The sequence below is a fragment of the Engystomops pustulosus genome, chromosome 5, assembly GCF_040894005.1.
Source record: "Engystomops pustulosus chromosome 5, aEngPut4.maternal, whole genome shotgun sequence".
Taxonomy (NCBI): domain Eukaryota; kingdom Metazoa; phylum Chordata; class Amphibia; order Anura; family Leptodactylidae; genus Engystomops; species Engystomops pustulosus.
The window spans coordinates 169234515-169253937 of NC_092415.1; the positions used below are offsets into that span (position 1 = coordinate 169234515).

The 19423-nt window shown below is 41.4% G+C and overlaps 2 protein-coding genes across 6 annotated transcripts in view; both read left to right on the top strand.

The window, feature by feature from the left end:
* OSBPL3 (oxysterol binding protein like 3) overlaps positions 1–7597 on the top strand; it is a 124454-nt gene extending 116857 nt beyond the window's left edge. For all 4 annotated transcript variants that reach the window (XM_072153754.1, XM_072153758.1, XM_072153756.1 and 1 more), the window contains one exon: positions 971–7597. In XM_072153754.1, coding sequence (XP_072009855.1) covers positions 971–1067 — 97 coding nt within the window. In that variant the 3' untranslated portion in view covers positions 1068–7597. The remainder of the gene's footprint in view (positions 1–970) is intronic.
* A 10285-nt stretch (positions 7598–17882) lies between these two features.
* Positions 17883–19423, top strand: part of GSDME (gasdermin E) — a 65506-nt gene continuing 63965 nt past the window's right edge. The window contains exon 1 of one of the 2 annotated variants that reach the window (XM_072153759.1): positions 17883–18003. The gene's annotated coding sequence lies outside the window, so the exon portion shown is untranslated. Of the gene's footprint in view, positions 18123–19423 lie in introns of both variants that reach the window. The other variant, XM_072153760.1, reaches the window with a different exon arrangement.

The window sequence follows — 19423 nt, forward strand, 5'->3', positions numbered from 1 at the left end:
AGTGCATTAACAGACAGACTGGGGCTGTACTGCTGGAACAGGAGACACAGTGTTACTTTTTGTTTATCTTTGTTCATTTTTCTCTTGGAGACTGCACAAAGTAAGAAGTTGTGACAGGATGCAAGGCATTATGAGGCTTGTAGGCAACTGCCATCCAGTAAAAAATTCTGGACCCACTTACTTTGATCTACCATCAAAATCAAGCATGATAGACCAGGGACATTTACTCATAGATCCAGTCACCGTGACTGTGGTCATCTTCTTATATTTGTTATCCGTGACCTCCTTCCTTCTAATATCAACTATTAAGAATATGCTTAAGAGCTTTAAGGGCATCTGGGTGGGCCCCTAGGAGCTTCAAATTCACAGGCTGTTACAGTGTACAAGGAGTATTTCCTCCATAACAATGTGTGCTGAAACTTCCTCTGCTGCTGTGAAAATACATCAGGCATAAGGGCTCAGGGGTGAGGGGCATTGCCAGAGCCCCTCTGTGCTCTGGCTTCACAAGGTGTTCACTGTCTCACATTTCCCTCTGCCAGATGTAACATTTCAGCACACAGTGTGGGAGGGGGGAAGTGCTTCCTTTACATTGTAACAACCTGTGAATCTGCAGCATGGATAACTCTGGTAATGTGCCCCAGAGCCCTTCTGACTCATTGGCATAATTTAAAAGATATTAAAAGAAGGAAGGAGGCCATGGATCATAAGATAATTACCACAGTCCCGGTTCCTGGATCTATGAGTAAGTGCCCCTGGCTTATCCATGCTTGATTTTGATGGCAGATTATCCTTTGACACATTGTCTGAGGGCCCCAGCTAAGTTGTGTTTTATCATGAAATGTTCTCTCACTGCAGTTGATTACAACATTGTATTCTGTGCAAAAACGCCAAAATACTTCATCCGTCTCGTAATTTTGGGAAAGAATAGGATTGATGTCTTTTATTGACGAGCGTGTCTTTTTCTCCCCAGAAAGTCCAGTGATGAATCATGGGTGACGAATAACACATACTGGCAGCTACGGAAAGATCCAGGGTTTGCTAAACTGGACTGCCCCATATTGTGGTGACGAAAGAAGCGGAGATTTTCTGTGCCGCTTCTGTTGTGTAGAATCAGGAGGAAACAGATGAGACATTGCTATATATTTATTAAAGAAGAAGCTGGAATTTACTCTTGTAGAGCCGGTCTTTCATCTGTCCACAGGCCTTGTACATTGAATTGCATCAAATATACATCTTCTCCACATGATTGTTGTATGAATTTCACCTTGTATCGTGAATGACGCACTCATGGATGCAGAACGCTCACAAATAGAAGTATCTTTAAAGCCCTTCTCTGGTTCACACAAAAAATCACAACAAATGCACAGATAAAATAACTGGGGCCCTCTTTTTTAACCTCTCTGACATGGTTCCTCCGATTTCCAGTCCCCTCCTCCTGGACTTTTTGAGCTTCTTTTTTAGGCATGCCAACTGATCCATCTAAGAGGTGGGGGAGTGTCTGAGACCACCAGAGACGGTGTACATAGTGTCGTCTAAGAAGCTGGTGGCCATTTTATAGAAAAAGAAGGGGAGGAACCGCACCTGAAAGATTAAAAAAGCGGCTAACGGGCAGTTTTACTATGCATTGATTGGAAAATAGTTTGAGAACAGGGGGGTTAATTTAAAGGGTTTTCTGGTCACTGCAAATGCACAGGATAGGGGGGAACAGTAGTGGAACCGTGACAGATCACAAGAATGGAGGTGCATTGTGTACCCCCAAATGTCCCTTGCTGCTCTAGTCAGCTCTATGACACTGATGTGTGCAGTACTCAACTACTTCCACCATTGCCCCAAGTGAATGTTCATCCTGTTGTTCCATGCATTTGGGATACAACGGACCTCCGTTCTCTTGATCCATGATGGTGTTATAGCTGGCATCACACGATCATCAAGTTATCGCCTATCTTATAGATGGGAGATACTTTGTTGTGTCTGGACAACCCCTTTAAATTCCGCCTCTGTGATGTCATGAGGCAACTTATATTAGTGGTGCCATTATGTAACTTCAAAGTCATCCCCTATACAATATTTCTGCTCTTTCTAGAAATAAAACACATTGGGGCACATTTACTTACCCGTCCCGAGGAGTTCACACAAAGTGCATAATGCACTGTGCCGCGATTCACTAAGATCATGCACCCGATATGCTGCACGTGTCGTTTCCCCGCTCAGGTCCACAGGAGTTCACCTTCTTCCTGGTGTATGTAAGTGCTTGATCTTGCAACACAATTTAAAAGTTTGAATCAGTCATATAGTCCGTCAGGCTGCCCCTGATTTCTGTCGCATGAAAGCCAGCGCAGTCGCGCCAAAATCCGATCGCATGCGACACAATCCCCTGTTAAATACCTGTCACAGTCATGCAATCCCCGAAAACGTCGGAAAATCCGGCGAAAATGCATCCGCGGACCCTTAGTAAATAAGTCCAATGAAGTTTGCTACAGTGGATTGTCTTAGGTCTTAAAGGCTAAATAAAAAGCTTATTTTAGCCTCCATGTGTAAAGCCGCTATTTCCTAGGCCACTAAGAGGCAGGATGGCTGCTGCCCCACACGTAATATCTGTGCTTTGTTTCTGCAGATGTAATGTATACGTCTGTAGTAATATTAAGTAGGTTACATCTACAGGCGGGCTAACAGCTTCCTTAGCACTCAAAGCCATTAGCCACAGGAAATGATGAACGCTCTAAAATGATGTGTGTATTGAGGAATCCATAAACATGTGATGCCGCTGACTTTTAAGCACTTTAAATTAATTCAAAGTGAAACCAGTCCAGACAATACAATATAAACCCAGAACAGCGGATCCTGGAAAGGTCATGTATTCAATTAATGATTAGAATTCAGTACAGATCATTTTACTAAAATGTTCTACATTAACAAAGCTAAACTTGGCATCCCCCATGGCGAACACATAAATCAGAAACAAATGTCACGCCTTCCCTTACTGATCACAATGTCCCCATGCCAACGGATTAACATGGCAGAGATGCTAATACATAAAGCTGATGATGGGCATAGGGAATCTTCACAGTTTCAACAAGAGCCACCAATGATCCAGGAGGGAATGGGGACTACTTGGTCGCTCGGGTTCTTCCAGTCCCCAGTATCTGGCAGAGATACTGGGGGTTATTGGGACCTGCTATTGCAAATGTCTGGCCTCCTCAGGCACTGGACACACTTCCTCCTATGTCACAACATATGTCCCTAAAGAGGACACTCATTGGTCGAAGCCCATGACCCCCAGAATTTCCAGCCTAGTGAAGAATGTGAAGACTGGAAGTACCATTGTGACACAGGTGTCCCATCTTTTTTTTGTTTTTACCTCCCCTGCTCTGGGCCCCAGGGGGCTTTCCAGAATTTTTGGAAAACCCCTTAAGGCTGCATTCACACCTTTTGAAACATAGATGAATCCGGGAGAGTGTTTGCCCAATCACGTATAGATCGGTAATGAGCGCCTGGTGTTTTGCATGAAAACAATGCAAAACACTGGACACTCATTACCGATCATATGCGTTTCTGTTGACACACATATGTGATTGGGCCAAAACTGGATTGGGTTTTGAAATGTGTGAATGCAGCCTTAGCGTAGTGTCACACGTGGCGTTTTGAACCCGTTTTTAAACAGTCAGTTAAAAAAACGCATCCATTTTGATCGTTTTTGTCAGTTTTTTTCCAATTATCTTAATTGGGAAAAACGGACAAAAACAGTAAAAAACTGATGCGATTTCAAAAACCGCATGCATTTTTTAAAGGACTGCTTAAAAACAGGTTCAAAACGCCACGTGTGACACCACCCTTAATCTTGTAACAATGACCTCAGCATCACTGAGTGCAATGTGTCAATGTATGGGAGTCAATAGGGGGCACAAAAACAGTCTATGCTTGAATGTGGATTTTTATGATACAAGTAGATGTGTATTAACTATGCATTTGCTCTCCAGTCATCTCCATATTATATAGGAAAATGTCCACACTTGACAATTGTAATAGTTACTGATTTTCATTTTTTAAAGATTAGTAGCTGGAACCTTAAGCTTTCAACACTCATTATTGTGGTATCTTTAGGAAAAGCATATCTATTTAAGGGACAGGTAAACTCTTGATTACAAATAAGATAATATGTTGGTGTAACTTAGGTTTATATATTCTACAGCAAGGGTCAGTCTCCACCAATTTAAAGAGGACCAGTCACCACTCCTTTTATCGAAGTTATAGCATTTGCCTTTTCTTACACATAGATGTTTATGACTAAATTGACAATTGGGCGTTACCATTCGTCCTTGTCAAAGGGTTGAGTTGTATACAACCAGCGCTGGTTGGACAGTGTTAAATGGTGTATGGACACCCTATCAAGTGGTAACAACCTGTTTATTTGTAGAAAGAATACCAGGAACAGACATCTAAGATCTGTTGCTCCAGTTTTCTTAGTTTATTAAAGTTACGAGTATTTACTGGATTAGAATTGTTAGGGGGATGTCACACGTTCAGTTTTTCAGATGCAGTTTTTGATGCCCAAACCAGAAATGGAGTAAAAGTAGGAGGAGGAGCAGCACCTTTCAATTATTTGGCTCCCCCAATATGATCCACACCTGCTTTTGGCTTCAAAAACTTCATCTGAAAACTGAACGTGTGCCATCACCCTTAGGCTACATTCACACTAACGTATGGAGGACGTATATACGGCCGACGTATATACGGCCGATATACGTCCTCCACAGACGTCAATGTGCGCATGGCGCCCTACGGCGCCCTATCTTTTGCCGCAATATGGCGCCGTGCGCTATTACTTCCTATGGAGAGGGGCGAGGGTGAGCTGCAGTGTGAATATAGCCTTAGACATGGTGAAGGTCCTCTATAGGTGACACTTGCTAATTAACTTATTCTCTTCCTGTCTTTATTTAAAATTAAATTCATGTTCTTTGTACAGTATGTGAGGATCGATAAAGCTACTATATACGCACTGTAAGAGGTTGTCCTAGTACCTGGGTGTCCACGATGTACTTGAATGAATAGTGTATTCACTTGCAGTCTATGCACAGTTTACTTTTTTGCTCTATATTTTCCTAATGTTACTCATTAGAAAAAGCTGATTGTATAATAAATCACAGTTTACAGGGTCTGACTTTCAGTTGTACAGTCATAAAATATTAGCAAGAATGTATAGCAGGTGAAAGATCCAACAAGAGCGGCGTTTCAGCGGTCGATAGGATCCAGAATGGATTGTGTCCTGCCAGTTTGCTTTGTCATCTGCTTTACAGCTGCAAAGCTGGAAGGACGCCTTAGTGGAACTGATATTGGATATTTTTCCTTGTTTTTGCTCTTTTTTGCTCTTTTTTCAAAATCAAAATTCTTTTCTTTTTAGATTTTCTTAAACCTGATCTCTGTATCTCTACATTTGTAATAAATTATACAATTGTGTTTGAATGTAGGTGCCACTAGAGGGAGCCAAGAACCCTGTTGAATACATCTAGTGCATTGAGTTTAAAGTGTTCCTAAGTGTTCAATAAACTTTTCACAGATGAGTAGTTCTGTGGATGTACATTCGGAGTAAAATTTTCTTCCCATTTTAAGACTTTTGCTCTTACTTACCTAGAAGAAATTTTATATATATATACTGTATATAGTTTTAATTCTATAAATTCTATATAGTTATAATTCTATAAATCCAAGACCTTGGGGAGCTTCTGTCTATCTTGCTAGACAGAACCCAGCAGATATTCCAGAATGATGGGGGAGGGGGATAAGAACCAAAAATAATATAGAAAAGTGCCACTTCTGATATTTTATATCACTTTCTTACAGTTATTTGATTTTTATGAGTTTACTGAAAAGTTATTGAACATTTATTATTCAAAAAATATGTAGTGTGGATGTTTTTGAAAAAATGGTGAATCGGGGCCCTATAACTGAAAAACAGACGATCATCTCTATGATGAACTGAAAAACATCAGGGAGATGAGAGGTTTATATTCACATTAAAGAACCCAATGGGGTTAATATAAAGCTGATCTGTTTCACTTTCACATGGTGATTGGCTGAGGGGTGTGGCTTAGCATATTAGGTGGGGCTTGTTATTTTGTCCTCCTGCAGGCAGGGCACAGTAGGGAGGCCTCTGTCCTGGCCAGTTATCTTACAGCCAGATACAAGAATAAATGTAAGGGGGATCCCCTGGGGCATGGCCAGTGCCTGGGCAAGTGCCTAGACCCAGAGCCCCTGTAGGGCCTACATGGCCAAATGTCAGTATATAATATAACCATGTGGGCTGTAAATCATGAAAATATGAGGGGGCTGTTTATAATATAACCATGTGGGGATGATAAACTAGGGAATACTTTAGGCAACAGGGGACTGTAATTTCTGTATTTTTAATGCCCCCATGTGAGTTCACTGCAAAGGGGCCTACTGAGGCTCTGTCACCCAGGGGCCTACTGAAACCTGGAGCCGACCCTGCCCTTGGGCACATAACTCTCTATATAAGAGCTAGCTTTAATTGTAAGCCAGGATTTTAAAAAATGTAACAAGTAAAAAACAAGGATGGAAGTACTTTTTTATGTGTATTTTCTGTCTTTGGTGTCCCTTTAAGAACAATGCTGGCCAAACATGACATTGAACGCTTGACTGCAGTTAATCCCTATTTCCAGGGCGCAGTAGAGGCTTCCATTGACCCTTTGCAGTGCAGGGCTGACTGAGTGGTTTCTGTGTCTTGTCTGACGGTAAAATTCAATCACATAACTACATTGATCTCATTTAAAATGTTCAATTACCATTGATTTACATTTGTCCATCAAGAGTCCAAACGCATTAACTGGTGCAGATAAGTTATTTATCTTCTATTATAGGACATCTGCTGCCATTTTCAGACTGCTGTGTGACTATGTATGGAAATCTCGTTACCTCAATAGCTTCATGTCACTGTATATATATGTATTAATGGCTGCCGGCTATATATACAGTCAGGCCATTCCTTTTACCTGGGAAGTCCTAGATGATTAGAAGACGTATTGGGTGCTGGTAGAAGTCAAAAATTGGCTTTCACCTGTTTATTTTTGGCCCGATTTTGTGTTCTTTTACCTACATTTTATTATGTGTATGTTTCCGTCAATAGTTTCATTAACCCTGTTCTTTGCTAAACCAATGTCCACATTTGCCTTTGATTATGTAAATAATGTAAAATCGTGCTGCTTATATATAATCTGTTAATTGCATTACTGCAATAACTGGTATAAATTGTCACAAGTTTTATTTTTATTTTTTTATTATTTTAAGGTTAGTCCTGTTTTTATCAGTTGAATCCCAGGTGTTTCTTATCCTGAAGTGAATGTATCAGAAGATATATATTTTTTAAGAACTGTGACAACAAAGCTATTAATATGTCTTCCATAAATGAAAACCGAGCCTTAGTTCTGCTGTACAAATAAAGACACATATACAGTATGTAAATACCTAATATTAATCAGACAAGCTGCTATGACAACTTTTAACTGTAGAGAAATGATTATTTGTCAGTAAAGCATGACTATCCTGTATGATGATGTAAATTAAAAAGAAAAATTTCACAGTACATGCAGAGGTTTGGTGTCTTTTATTTTCTAGGTTTAAAGGGTTTTCTGTACCACTGAGCATTTACACACTGATGACCTAGCTCTAGGATTGGATACAATGGAGAGAGAATATCCTTTATTTATATTCCTTTATTTATATAGTGCACATAGATTACGCAGCTCTACACAGAGCTTGTCAAATCGTTCCCTGTCCCCAATGGGGCTCACAATCTAAGCAACCTACCAGTATGTTTTGGAGTGTGGGAGGAAACTGGAGGACCCGGAGGAAACCCACGCAAACACAGAGAGAACATACAAACTCTTTGCAGATAAGGCTTTTGCCGAAAGACGTCAATCGTACATGTGTTTTTACCAGATGTTTCAGAATTACCAGAAAAGACTTGATGGCAGACAACATGCTGGATCATTCCTTGTTGCTCACTGGTCACGGTTGTACAGGTTAAGCACAACTCTGTCAACAGCCAACATCTGAAATTGTCAGGGCGCAGGTCACAGGGACACCGCTTGCAATTCTGAGTAACCACACTTCAAATTAAGGAAAAAAGGTATAACTGGATGCCTTTACTTGGAAGGGTCCCTTTTTCAAGTGTGTGTGACCTGTCCCTTAAAGGGGTTTGCCCATGAAAGAAAGTTCCCAAATTTTAATCTCCTACTGATGTTTACACAAAAATAATTTTTCACCCGTTACTTTGCAATTTTACCCAGTTTTATTGCTGTTTCCAGTGTGTGGCCGGGGAGGGAGGACACGTCATGATCCTTCTGTGCTGTGAGATGCTGTGTGCTACACTTTTATTTAGCTTCTTATTTAGCAGTCAGCACTGTTATGCCACCCGCCCCCCTAGGATCCAGAGCTTATCTTGCTTGTATCGCAACTACTGCTTTCTCCTCGCCTCGCTGCTAGAAGCATGGTTCAACCAGGAAGTGCCTCTGTCTATAGTGATGTCTATCTCCTACCCCTCCCCCGTCTCCTGTAATACAAGGTAAGCTATAGGGAATTGTCCAACCGTAGTCAGATGATGAGTATTTTGAGTCTATTTGGCATTATCTATACTGGTAGATTTCCTTTAAGTTCCTCACTCTGATATCCCCAGGAACCTGAAGGACAAGTCTCATGAGCTTGAAAAAGGGATCCTAGTGACCCGAAACCAATTGTCAACCAGAGGCCAGGCTCTATGATTGGGCATCCGTAACTGATCGGTTGGTTCCCTGTAACTTCAAATTCTGGAAACTGCAGAATCTATAATTGTCTTCTCTCATGTCTGCGAGTATTTGCAGCGAAGAAACCGGCTTCCGAAGAAAAGTTTTGTATCTCTTTACTCATATAAATACATTTCAGTTCATTATTTGTCCTGAATAATGCTGTTACTAATGAGGTTGGGATAAAGATGGGAACAGAATTTACTGTTTTTCCCTATATGCTGTGTATGAGAGACATACCAGCTAGTCTCCACACACCTAATACATTGTATGTTACCTGCTCTAAATAGGCTCGCAGAGGCATCAGAGCTTTTGTTGGTCTAATATTTAATGGGATCAATACAAAAAAGATGTCTCCTTGTTTAGAAGAACATATATTAAACTTAAATTTTGCAAAAAATAGCAAGTTAATCATTTGGATAATGGTTTTTCCATAGTTTAGAAATATCTACTCATTATAATTGTGCAACCCAGGACTCATCATTCAACTGATAAGTGAATTGAGTTGCACAATATGATGCTATCTGATGTGACTTGAACTTGGAATGCAAAGGGTATTCTCCATGAAGTAACACATGATAGTTTGGCTCTGATAACAGGCAGATCATTAACAGCAAAGGTTACATGTAGCGAGTAAAAAAGGCATGAAAACTGCACCTTGTGCATGAACCGCCAGGTCATCTCTAACAATGCACCGTGACAAGCATCCAGCAGTATTTTGAAATAAAATTGCCATTGTCAGGTGTATAATAAGCACATTAAACCAAAGGGGTGACAAAGATAATCGTATTTATATGTGGGTTGAAACAAAATAATTAACGAGCAACTAAACTGTTTAAGCTATTTTGTTAATTTCAGAAATTAATGGAACAGGTGATCATAAACTTTTTAGTATCCTTCCGCAGCTTCTAGTTACCTTTTTTCTCGCTCTTTCTCCTATAGTGAGCAGTGTGAAATCTGAAGCATTTGAAAGCCTTCTGAGGTCCACAGGACAGAGATGATTTACACAAACTCATTAAATAAGGGAGGAAGGCAGAGCCAAAAGAAGAGGCATAACAACAGTGGTAACAGTACTAGCGGCTGCTACACGGCCCCCAGTTTCAGGGGGCCCAGCATCCAACCTGCCACACTAAATAATGGAGGATGTGGACTATTATACACATAATATGCTGCACATTGTATAAAATAATATGCATACAACTGTTATCATCTTCCACATCACACAGCGAAGATAAGCGGTGGCTGAGTGGGTAGCACTTCTGCCTTGCAGTGCTGGGGTCCTGGGTTCTAGTCCCACCTAGGTCAACATCTGCAAAGAGTTTGTATTTTCTCTCCGTGTTTGGGTGGGTTTCCTCCCACACTCTAAAAACATACTGGTAGGTTGATTACATTTTGAGCCCCATGGGGACAGGGACCAATTTGTCATGCTTTGTGCAGCGCTGCATAATCTGTGTGTGCTATATAAATAAAGATTTATTATAATTAATTATTCATTTCGGGGAGAGGACGGCAGAACTTCTAAGCTTTTGCCTCTATGTCCTGCTGTCTATTTCCTTCATATGGCCAGCAGTCACAGTAAAAGAAAACTGCCTGACCCCACCCCACATATGTGTATAAATGTATGTGTGTATGTAAGTAAATGCTATATGTATGTTTATACAGTATGTTTGTGAATAAATGTGTATATTCTGTATGTCTATGTATTTTATGTATACATATAGTGTATACTATATGTATGTATATAATATATATGTACTATACAGTATGTGTGAAAATGTGATGGTACTATAAGGTATGTGTGCAAATGTGATATGTATATACTGTATGTATAGTGTATAAATGTATATATGAGTCCATGAATGTGGGTGAAGTTAGTTCCCGCACCAGGATGTTATATTACCTTCAGCTTCTAGTGCTCACTCACGAACGAACGGACCCAGTAAAGCATGACCACAGCGTGTAAGGTTCATCTCCTTTAAGTACTTATTTTTTGTGAGAAGAAAATAGGTATTAATAAAAAATTGTTTCAGATACAGAAGCAGTGATGGCAAATATGAAAGGTGGTGTTTTTTTATACTTTGTGTTTTTTGTGTTTGTATGGCAAAGTGACATTTTAATGGCTTTTAATTTTTTTTATTTTAAACTAGAGGTTTTTTTTTAATACTTAAAAAAAAAAAAAAAAAATTTTTTTACATACTTGAACCTGAACCATCCATGCTCTGAGCACTGGTTCAAGTCCAATCCTCTGCTCTACAATACTAATGTACTGTACTGCAGTCAGAGCTGGAAGGGGTCTGACTGCCGGGGACATCGGGCAGCCCTGGGGTACTTGGCAGACCTCAGGGCTGCCCTGAAGAGGATCCCCTGGTAAGTGGCACATGTGGTCCGATCCTTAGGGGACGAACCTTACACGCCGCGGTCATGCTTTACTGGGTCCGTCCGTCCGTCCGTCCGTCCGTTCGTGAGTGATTGAGCACTAGAAGCTGAAGGTAATAGAACATCCTGGTGCGGGAACTAACTTCCCCGCAAGGATATACAATCACGTCCAGGTGTGGGAAGGGATTAAAATGCTACCGCCCTCTAAATGGTCCTGTGATTTTGTCCCTGTGGAGGAGACACAGAACAGAATATGGCCGTGGGTCACATGTCCACATAAAATGTCCTGCAACTTCATGGGCAGGTCATGTGATCATCGCTATGTTTGGCTGTAGAACAGCTATGACCAGGTCATAGTCATCTGGTGGGATCCTCTGTATCTGGCGCATTGTGTGTGGGCAAGGGAAGATCATGACTTGCACATAGTGCAAAACACAAAAATGACATAAAGAAGAACCACAGTAAACTATTTCATATCACCACATGCAATAAAATTGAAGGGGTTGTCTACGGTGTAAATTTATGCTTTATGGGCAGTGGTGTAACTAGGAACTTCTGAATGGGTGCCCTCTACCCCCTCCGAATATGTATACATTTGTATACTCACACATTTATACACATACTGACATATATAAACTTATGCGCACACATTTATTCACTGATATATACACACTTTCCCATCTATCCCAGTAGCTGCTGACCACATGGGGGAAGAAAATAGCAGGAATTGGAGGTAAGAGATCCCTAGTTTTGTCATTCTGGATTCCCGACACTTCTTACCAATTCATGCAGTGTACTATATGGTGCACATCCTCCATTCTTTAGTGTGGTAGGTCACTGACCCTGACACTGCAGGACCCCATAGCAGCTGCTACTGCTGTAGTTATGCCCCAGATTATGGTTTTTGTATCAGAAATTCATAGCCCCAAAGTACCCAATTCAAGAGTGAAAAATGACAGGTTCTGTTTTTCATAAGGCTACTTGAATTTTGCTGTAGAGAAATTATAAAATATTATTTTTAGTAGCAAATGACAAATGATCAAATTGTACCAAGATAGATCCTTTCCTAGTCTTCCAACAATGTATTGTTTTCCACAGTTCTCTAAAGCTTTCTGCTGCCCCCTTGTGGAACTCTTGCACATCTACATGTTTTACATTAAAACTGCATAAAAGGCTTTTTCACTGGGTAAATACTGTAAATATTCATACCATATATGTGAAAACTGTAAATGTTATACTGGTACTTAACCCCTTAACGACTTTGCCCTTTCTAGGTTTTATGTTACATTTCTCACATAAAAAAGTGATGTCCAGGAAGAAGCCTGAAGATGTGAAACCTTAGGTCGGGTGAGGTGTCTTGGCGTTTTTTAAAACTTTTATGTGTGCTGTCTAAAGATTGGTTTGTGAGTATGGAATAAAAGCAACTTTTATCTCTACACCCGAGCAATCTACGCAATGTTGTGTATCAAAGAGTGTAGCAAAGAGTTTGCTGGACGCCAGTGGGGCTGACCTTGAGCAGGAAGAATCAGTGTTGGAAGGATGGTTTAAGGGTTGTCTATTCCCAAACATAGTGGAGTAGTGAGAAAGACTCTCAATATATTGGAACTATTCTTATAATGAATGAGGGGAACTTTGGACTTTTTCTGGTTTAGTTAAAAGCCTTAATGGTTTTTATTTTAGGCACAAAATACTGGTACATGGTACCGGTATAAGGGGATATATTTACATAAAGAAATATATAGAGATTATGTAGATATATACAGTCATATGAAAAAGTTTGGGTACCCCTATTAATCGTAATCATTTTTAGTTATCAAAATTTGGGTTTTTGCAACAGCTATTTCACTTTGATATATCTAATAACTGATGGACCCAGTAATATTTCAGGATTGAAATGAGGTTTATTGTACAGAAAATGTGCAATATGCATTAAAACAAAATTTGACAGGTGCAGAAGCATGGGCATTAACATTAATATTTATTAGATCCTCCTTTTGCCTCTAGTCGCTTCCTGTAGCTTTTAATGAGTTCCTGGATCCTGGATGAAGGTATTTTTGACCATTCCTCTTTAAAAAACAATTCCAGTTTAGTTAAGTTTGATGGTCGCCGAGCATGGACAGCCCGCTTCACATCATCCCACCGATGTTCAATGATATTCAGGTCTGGGGACTGGGATGGCCATTCCAGAACATTGTAATTGTTCCTCTGTATGAATGCCTGGGTAGATTTGGAGCAGTGTTTTGGATCATTGTCTTGCCTAAATATCCATACCCGGCGTAACTTCAACTTCTTCATTGATTCTTGAACATTATTCTCAAGAATCTGCTGACACTGAGAGGAGTCCATGCGACCATCAACTTTAACAAGATCCCCGATGCCACCATTGGCCACACAGCCTCAAAGCATGATGGGACCTCCACCAAATTTTACAGTGGGTAGCAAGTGTTTTTCTTGGAATGCTACATTTTTTGGCCGCCATGCATAACGCCTTTTTGTATGACCAAACAACTCAATATTTGTTTCATCAGTCCACAGGACCTTCTTCCCAAATGAAACTGGCTTGTCCAAATGTGCTTTTGCACTCCTCAGGCGACTCTGGTTGTGGCGTGCTTGCAGAAACGGCTTGTTACGCATCACTCTCCCATACAGCTTCTCCTTGTGCAAAGTGCGCTGTATTGCTGACCGATGCACAGTGACACCATCTGCAGCAAGACGATGCTGCAGGTCTTTAGAGGTGTCTGTGGATTGTCCATGACTGTTCTCACCATTCTTCTTCTCTGCCTTTCTGATATTTTTCTTGGCTGCCACTTCTGGGCTTAACCAGAACTGTCCCTGTGGTCTTCCATTTCCATACTATGTTCCTCACAGTGGAAACTGACAGGTTAAATCTCGGAGACAACTTTTTGTATCCTTTCCCTGAACAACTATGTTGAACAATCTTTGTTTTCAGATCATTTGTGAGTTGTTTTGAGGAGCCCATGATGCCTCCTCAGAGGAGATTCAAATAGGAGAACAACTTGCAAGTGGCCACCTTAAATAACTTTTCTCACGATTGGATACACCTCGCTATGAAGTACAAAGCTCAATGAGGTTACCAAACCAATTTAGTGCTTCAGCAAGTCAGTAAAAAGTAGTAGGAGTATTCAAATCAAGCAAATGATAAAGGGGTACCTATAATTTTGCACCTGTCAAATTTTGTTTTAATGCATATTGCACATTTTCTGTAAGTACAATAAACCTCATTTCAATCCTGAAATATTACTGTGTCCATCAGTTATTAGATATATCAAAGTGAAATAGCTGTTGCAAAAACCCAAATTTTGATAGCTAAACCAGTAGTGTATGCCTATAATGGAGAAGATTTCTATTGAAGATTTTAAGAAAATCCACACTATGTTATAGACTACCAAGCTAAATCCTATCTGAACTACATTTGAAAAAAGGTAACTTTAAAATTTATATCTCAGGGTAGTGTGAGTGTTGAGAGGAGACTGTCCCTCAATGGCGTAACTAGAAGCTGATGGGCCCCAGTGCAAAGTCTGTGCCGGGCCCCTGACTATAATGTATGGTTTATATTAATAGTCTTCTCATATGGGAAAGTGACACCATAAGGGCCCCCTAAACCCCTTGGGCCCTAGTGCAACCGCAACCTCTGCACCCCCTCAAGTTACGCCCCTGCTGTCCCTTATCACAGAAGGTTGGGGGGGGGGGGATTTCCTGAGTGTCTGAGAAAGACTATAAAAAGAAAATACTAAAAAATAAAACTCAAATGTTAAAAATTTTCATCAAGAGAGAAAACTGTTCATGTTGCAGTGAGCAAACCCTTTAAACTACACCACTTTTATCATTCAGCATATGACACTTTAAAGCTGCCCATATGTTTTTTGTGCACACATACATTTCCTTTCCATGAGAGAACTTCAGGTTATTCAGGGTAGAGCAAAAAGGAGAAAGGAGAGAAGAAATTCCTCTGCTGGCAAACACCTGTAAAAGTTATCAATCACTAAGAATAGAGCAATATAGATAGAAACAAATGTTTTTTCTGTAGTATTGATAATGTATAAACATGTTTACGCTGCACACGTTCTATACATAAACTGCAGGGCTTCTGTGGCTGTTGTGATAAATTTAGATGTACAATGTAAGGTCATAAATGTGAACTTACATAACCTTACCATTGGGGGTCTAAATATGCAGTAAAAAAGAAGAAAAAGAAGAATTTTTTTAAAAATAAAAACTTAAAAGTTTAAATTACTGTATATACTCGAGTATAAGCCGACCCAAGTATAAGCCAAGGCCCCTAATTTTACCACGAAAACCTGGGAAAGCCTATTGACTCGAGTATAAACCGAGGGTGGGAAAAGCATTGGTCACAGACTCCCCATTATATAGCCTGCCGGACCCTGCCCCATAGTATATAGCCAGCACCTACCCCCCCAGTATACAGCCTGCCAGCCCATATCCCCTAGTATATAGCCAGCACCTGGCCCCCAGTATATAGCCAGCCCCCTGCCCCAGTATATAGCCAGCAGCGGGGGAAGCCGGAAAGGTGAGTTTTGATATATTTTTTTACTCGAGTATAAGCCGAGTTTGGGTTTTCAGCACTTTTTTTGGTCTGAAAAACTAGTCTTATACTCAAGTATATATGGTACCCCTCTTCCCTTAGAACTGATATAAAATGAAATAAATAAATCAAATCGTAAACTTGTTAGGCATTGTCATGTCCCAAAAAGTCTGATCCGTCAAAATATTAAAAAAGCGGATATACCTGGTGGTGAACCCCAAAGCGGAAAATAGTGGCAAATTTTTTTTTTTTTACATTTTCCAACACATAATTATTTTAATAAAAAGTGATCAAAAGGCCGTACTGTCCCCAAATTGGTAGCAATGTAAACAGCATCTCATTCCACAAAAAATGACCCCTTACAAAGCTCTGTAAATGAAAGAATAAAAAAGTTATTGGCCTCAGTATAGGGAGAAATGAAAAAAAAAATTTTGTACAAAAGATTTACATCTAGTAAAACATAATAAAACCTATATATTTATATTTGGTATCTCTGTGATCATAGGGACCCAAAAAATAAAGGGAAGGTGCATTGTCCACCGGAGTTCACTGGAAGTGCATTGTCCGATGATCATGCACTCTGCCGCTTTCACCAAGATCGTGTGCCCGATATCCTGCCTGTGTTGCTTCCCCGCTTAGGCCCGCCGGAGTTCACCTTCTTCTTCCTGGTGCATGTAAGTGCATTATCTTGCAATACAATTTGAGAGTTAAATCCCACGCTCAGTCCGAATCAGTCGGATCGTCCGACGGCCTTCCCCCTGTTTGTGTCGCATGGAAGCCGGCGCAGCTGCGCAACAATCTGATCGTGTGTGTCACAATCCCAGCACAGACACCTGTTAAATACCTGTCAGAGCTGTGCAATCCCTGAAGAAGGCGAACAGTCCGAAGAAAAGTGCGACCAGCGACCCTTAGTAAATGAGCCCCAATGTGTTTAAGCCTTGCCAGTGCTGGAAGACTACAGTGCTGGTCGTATCCAAGAACAACTATCTTGTTTCTAAAGGACAACATAGCTATATGTTTGGAAAATTATCTTCACATGGGTACATTTTTTTTTAAATAACATGCATTTGAAGAACTGCAATTTAAATGTGAATGACCAGATGGGATGCCCCTTTCAACCCAAAATCCAAATATCTTTAACTGTTTGTGAGAATTGTAAAACTAGACCTGCGGACTGTATATCTTGCTGGATATGGCTGAGAGGACTGAGATGGAGTAAAGAGCTTGACCTGCCGCTCCATTTACTTTTGGGTCAGGCCCCCAAAAAATTCTTTTCATTGTGGTTTTGGGGTCCGGATCGCTGCCACTCTATGTGACATGTATCACACTTTTGGCTTGGCTTTTTTTTTTTTTCTGAGACTTTTAATGGCGCTTGTGCTTATTTGAAACTATTTTTGCGCCTAAAACAAAGTTTACCATTGCCTAGCTTCCTGCAGTGTTCCCTGAATCCAGATGTAAAAGTTGCAACTTTTTAAAAAAAATTGCTATTTTTTTTTCGCAACTCTACGGCTGCCCCTGACCAGGCGGAGAAATAAGCTGGGGACTGCTTGCAACTTTTGGAGACTTTTTGCGACTTTTGTTCTAAAAATTTGCAAATTCACTATAGACCAAACGGCACATGTACCAACACGGAAAAATCGCTAAGATACATCCGACCAGCAGTAAAGCCAAGAAAAGCCTCGAAAAACAGAGAGAAGCCAGACTTCTGATACATGTGCCCCTATGGCTATATTGCACTGCTATAACCACTTTCTCCTCATTGTTAGAGGTCCCAGAGGTCAGACACCAAGTGATAAGAAGCTTATCCCATGAATGGATACAACCCTTTAAGCCATAGAAGCCGTGTGTATTAGACAGTACAGACACTTATAGGTGGCTCCGCCATATTGTAACACTTCCAGCACCCATTGTTGTAAGACACATGTCTTGCCATGTTAGTGGTGACAAGCCCTGCACAGCTATTACTTCCCCTTGTGTCTTTTGTAAGACCCCGTGTATTGTCCCTCATAGTGCGTTACCGCATCTGCGTCTATAGAATCGCCGTTTGTTTACACACAGAGCGGACAATACACTGCACGGCACGGGAGTCCCGCCCACTTCTCCCATTACTGACAGAGCTCACAACCAATGGCGGAGCAGCTCAGAAAGCACCCAACCAATCAGAATCCCGGAGCTGATGGATAGCAAAGGCTGAGGAACAGTGAAAGGGGAAGAAGAGCTGACAGTCCGGGGAGAGGGTGAGGACGGGTGACTACTGCGGGACAGCGGGTGAGTTGTGTGTATTATATCTGAGCGGCCTGGATGTGAGCAGACTTGTCTCTCAGTCACAAAAGACAGCGGAAACTCAGGACAATAACTTGCCAGGATTCTGCAGACATCTATAACAAGTGAGGACATGACTTAAAGGGGGTTTCCATGATGAATGCTTTGGCCACTCACATTATATGCAACAGTTTTTTTTTTTTTTTTTTTACCATTTTGTTTTGTTTCTTTTTCATTTTACATTTGACAATAATATGACATGTGCGCTGTATTACATAGTGGTTAGGACATGTCGGGGAGATTCCATGTTATCAGTCAAAAGTGAAATACTGTAAATGGTTGTGGATGGTATAAACAATTTTATGGGGATCAGAATACTTATGTAAAGTGGCCTTAGATTATTTTGTTATGTATTATAATAATTATCTTCATCTACTATGTATCCGTGTGTGGGTGCTCCATTCATTCTGAGTACAGAAGTACATGGAGCATCAATAGACATTATACAGGTCTTTGATCAGTCCTGGATTAGGTGGGACAGTCCTGTTTTTTCAGGGCTGTCCCGGACGGTTGGGAGTTTGTCCCGGTTTCCCTGCGGTGTCCTGCACATCTCTACTGTGTCCCGCCTCCTACAAGAATCAAACCTTCATGGAGTCAGGCCCGCATACCATCCTCCTGGAGTCAGGCCCGCATACCATCCTCCTGGAGTCAGGCCCGCATACCATCCTCCTGGAGTCAGGCCCGCATACCATCCTCCTGGAGTCAGGCCCGCATACCATCCTCCTGGAGTCAGGCCCTCATACCAGCCTCATGGAGTCGGTTTCTAACCGTTTGTGCAGACACATGCACATTTGTGGCTGCTGGAGGTCATTTTGCTGGGCGCTGTTCCTCCTGGCACAAAGGCGGAGGTAACTGTCCTGCTGCTGAGTTGTTGCCCTTCTATGGCCCCCTCCACTTGTCCTGGTGTACTGGCCTGTCTCCTGGTTGTGCCTTCAACCTCTGGGCATAATATATATATATATATATAATGGTGCACATACCTATTTTCCGGGCCATTAGGCGCACCGGAATATAAGGCGCATTAGTCCGATGCGCCTTATATATGTAATAATTCCATATATAAGGCGCATCGGACTATAAGGCGCAGGGTCGGGGGCGTGGCGGAGGTCCGGGGGCGGAGCGGAGACCCGACGGGACGCGACGCGGAGAAGAGACGCGGCGACTCGGGGAAGGTGAGTGGGGAAGGTGAGGGGGAGGTGGAGGAGGGCAGCGGACCATACTTACATAGGTCCCCGCTACCGGAGACAGCAGATCTCCAGCGGGAACTGCAGACCACGCGGCAGAAGTTGTTGTTATTTTACATTCAAGTGTCACGTCGGATGACGGGGCCCCCTGACACTGCAGGTCCCATAGCGGCTGCTATCTT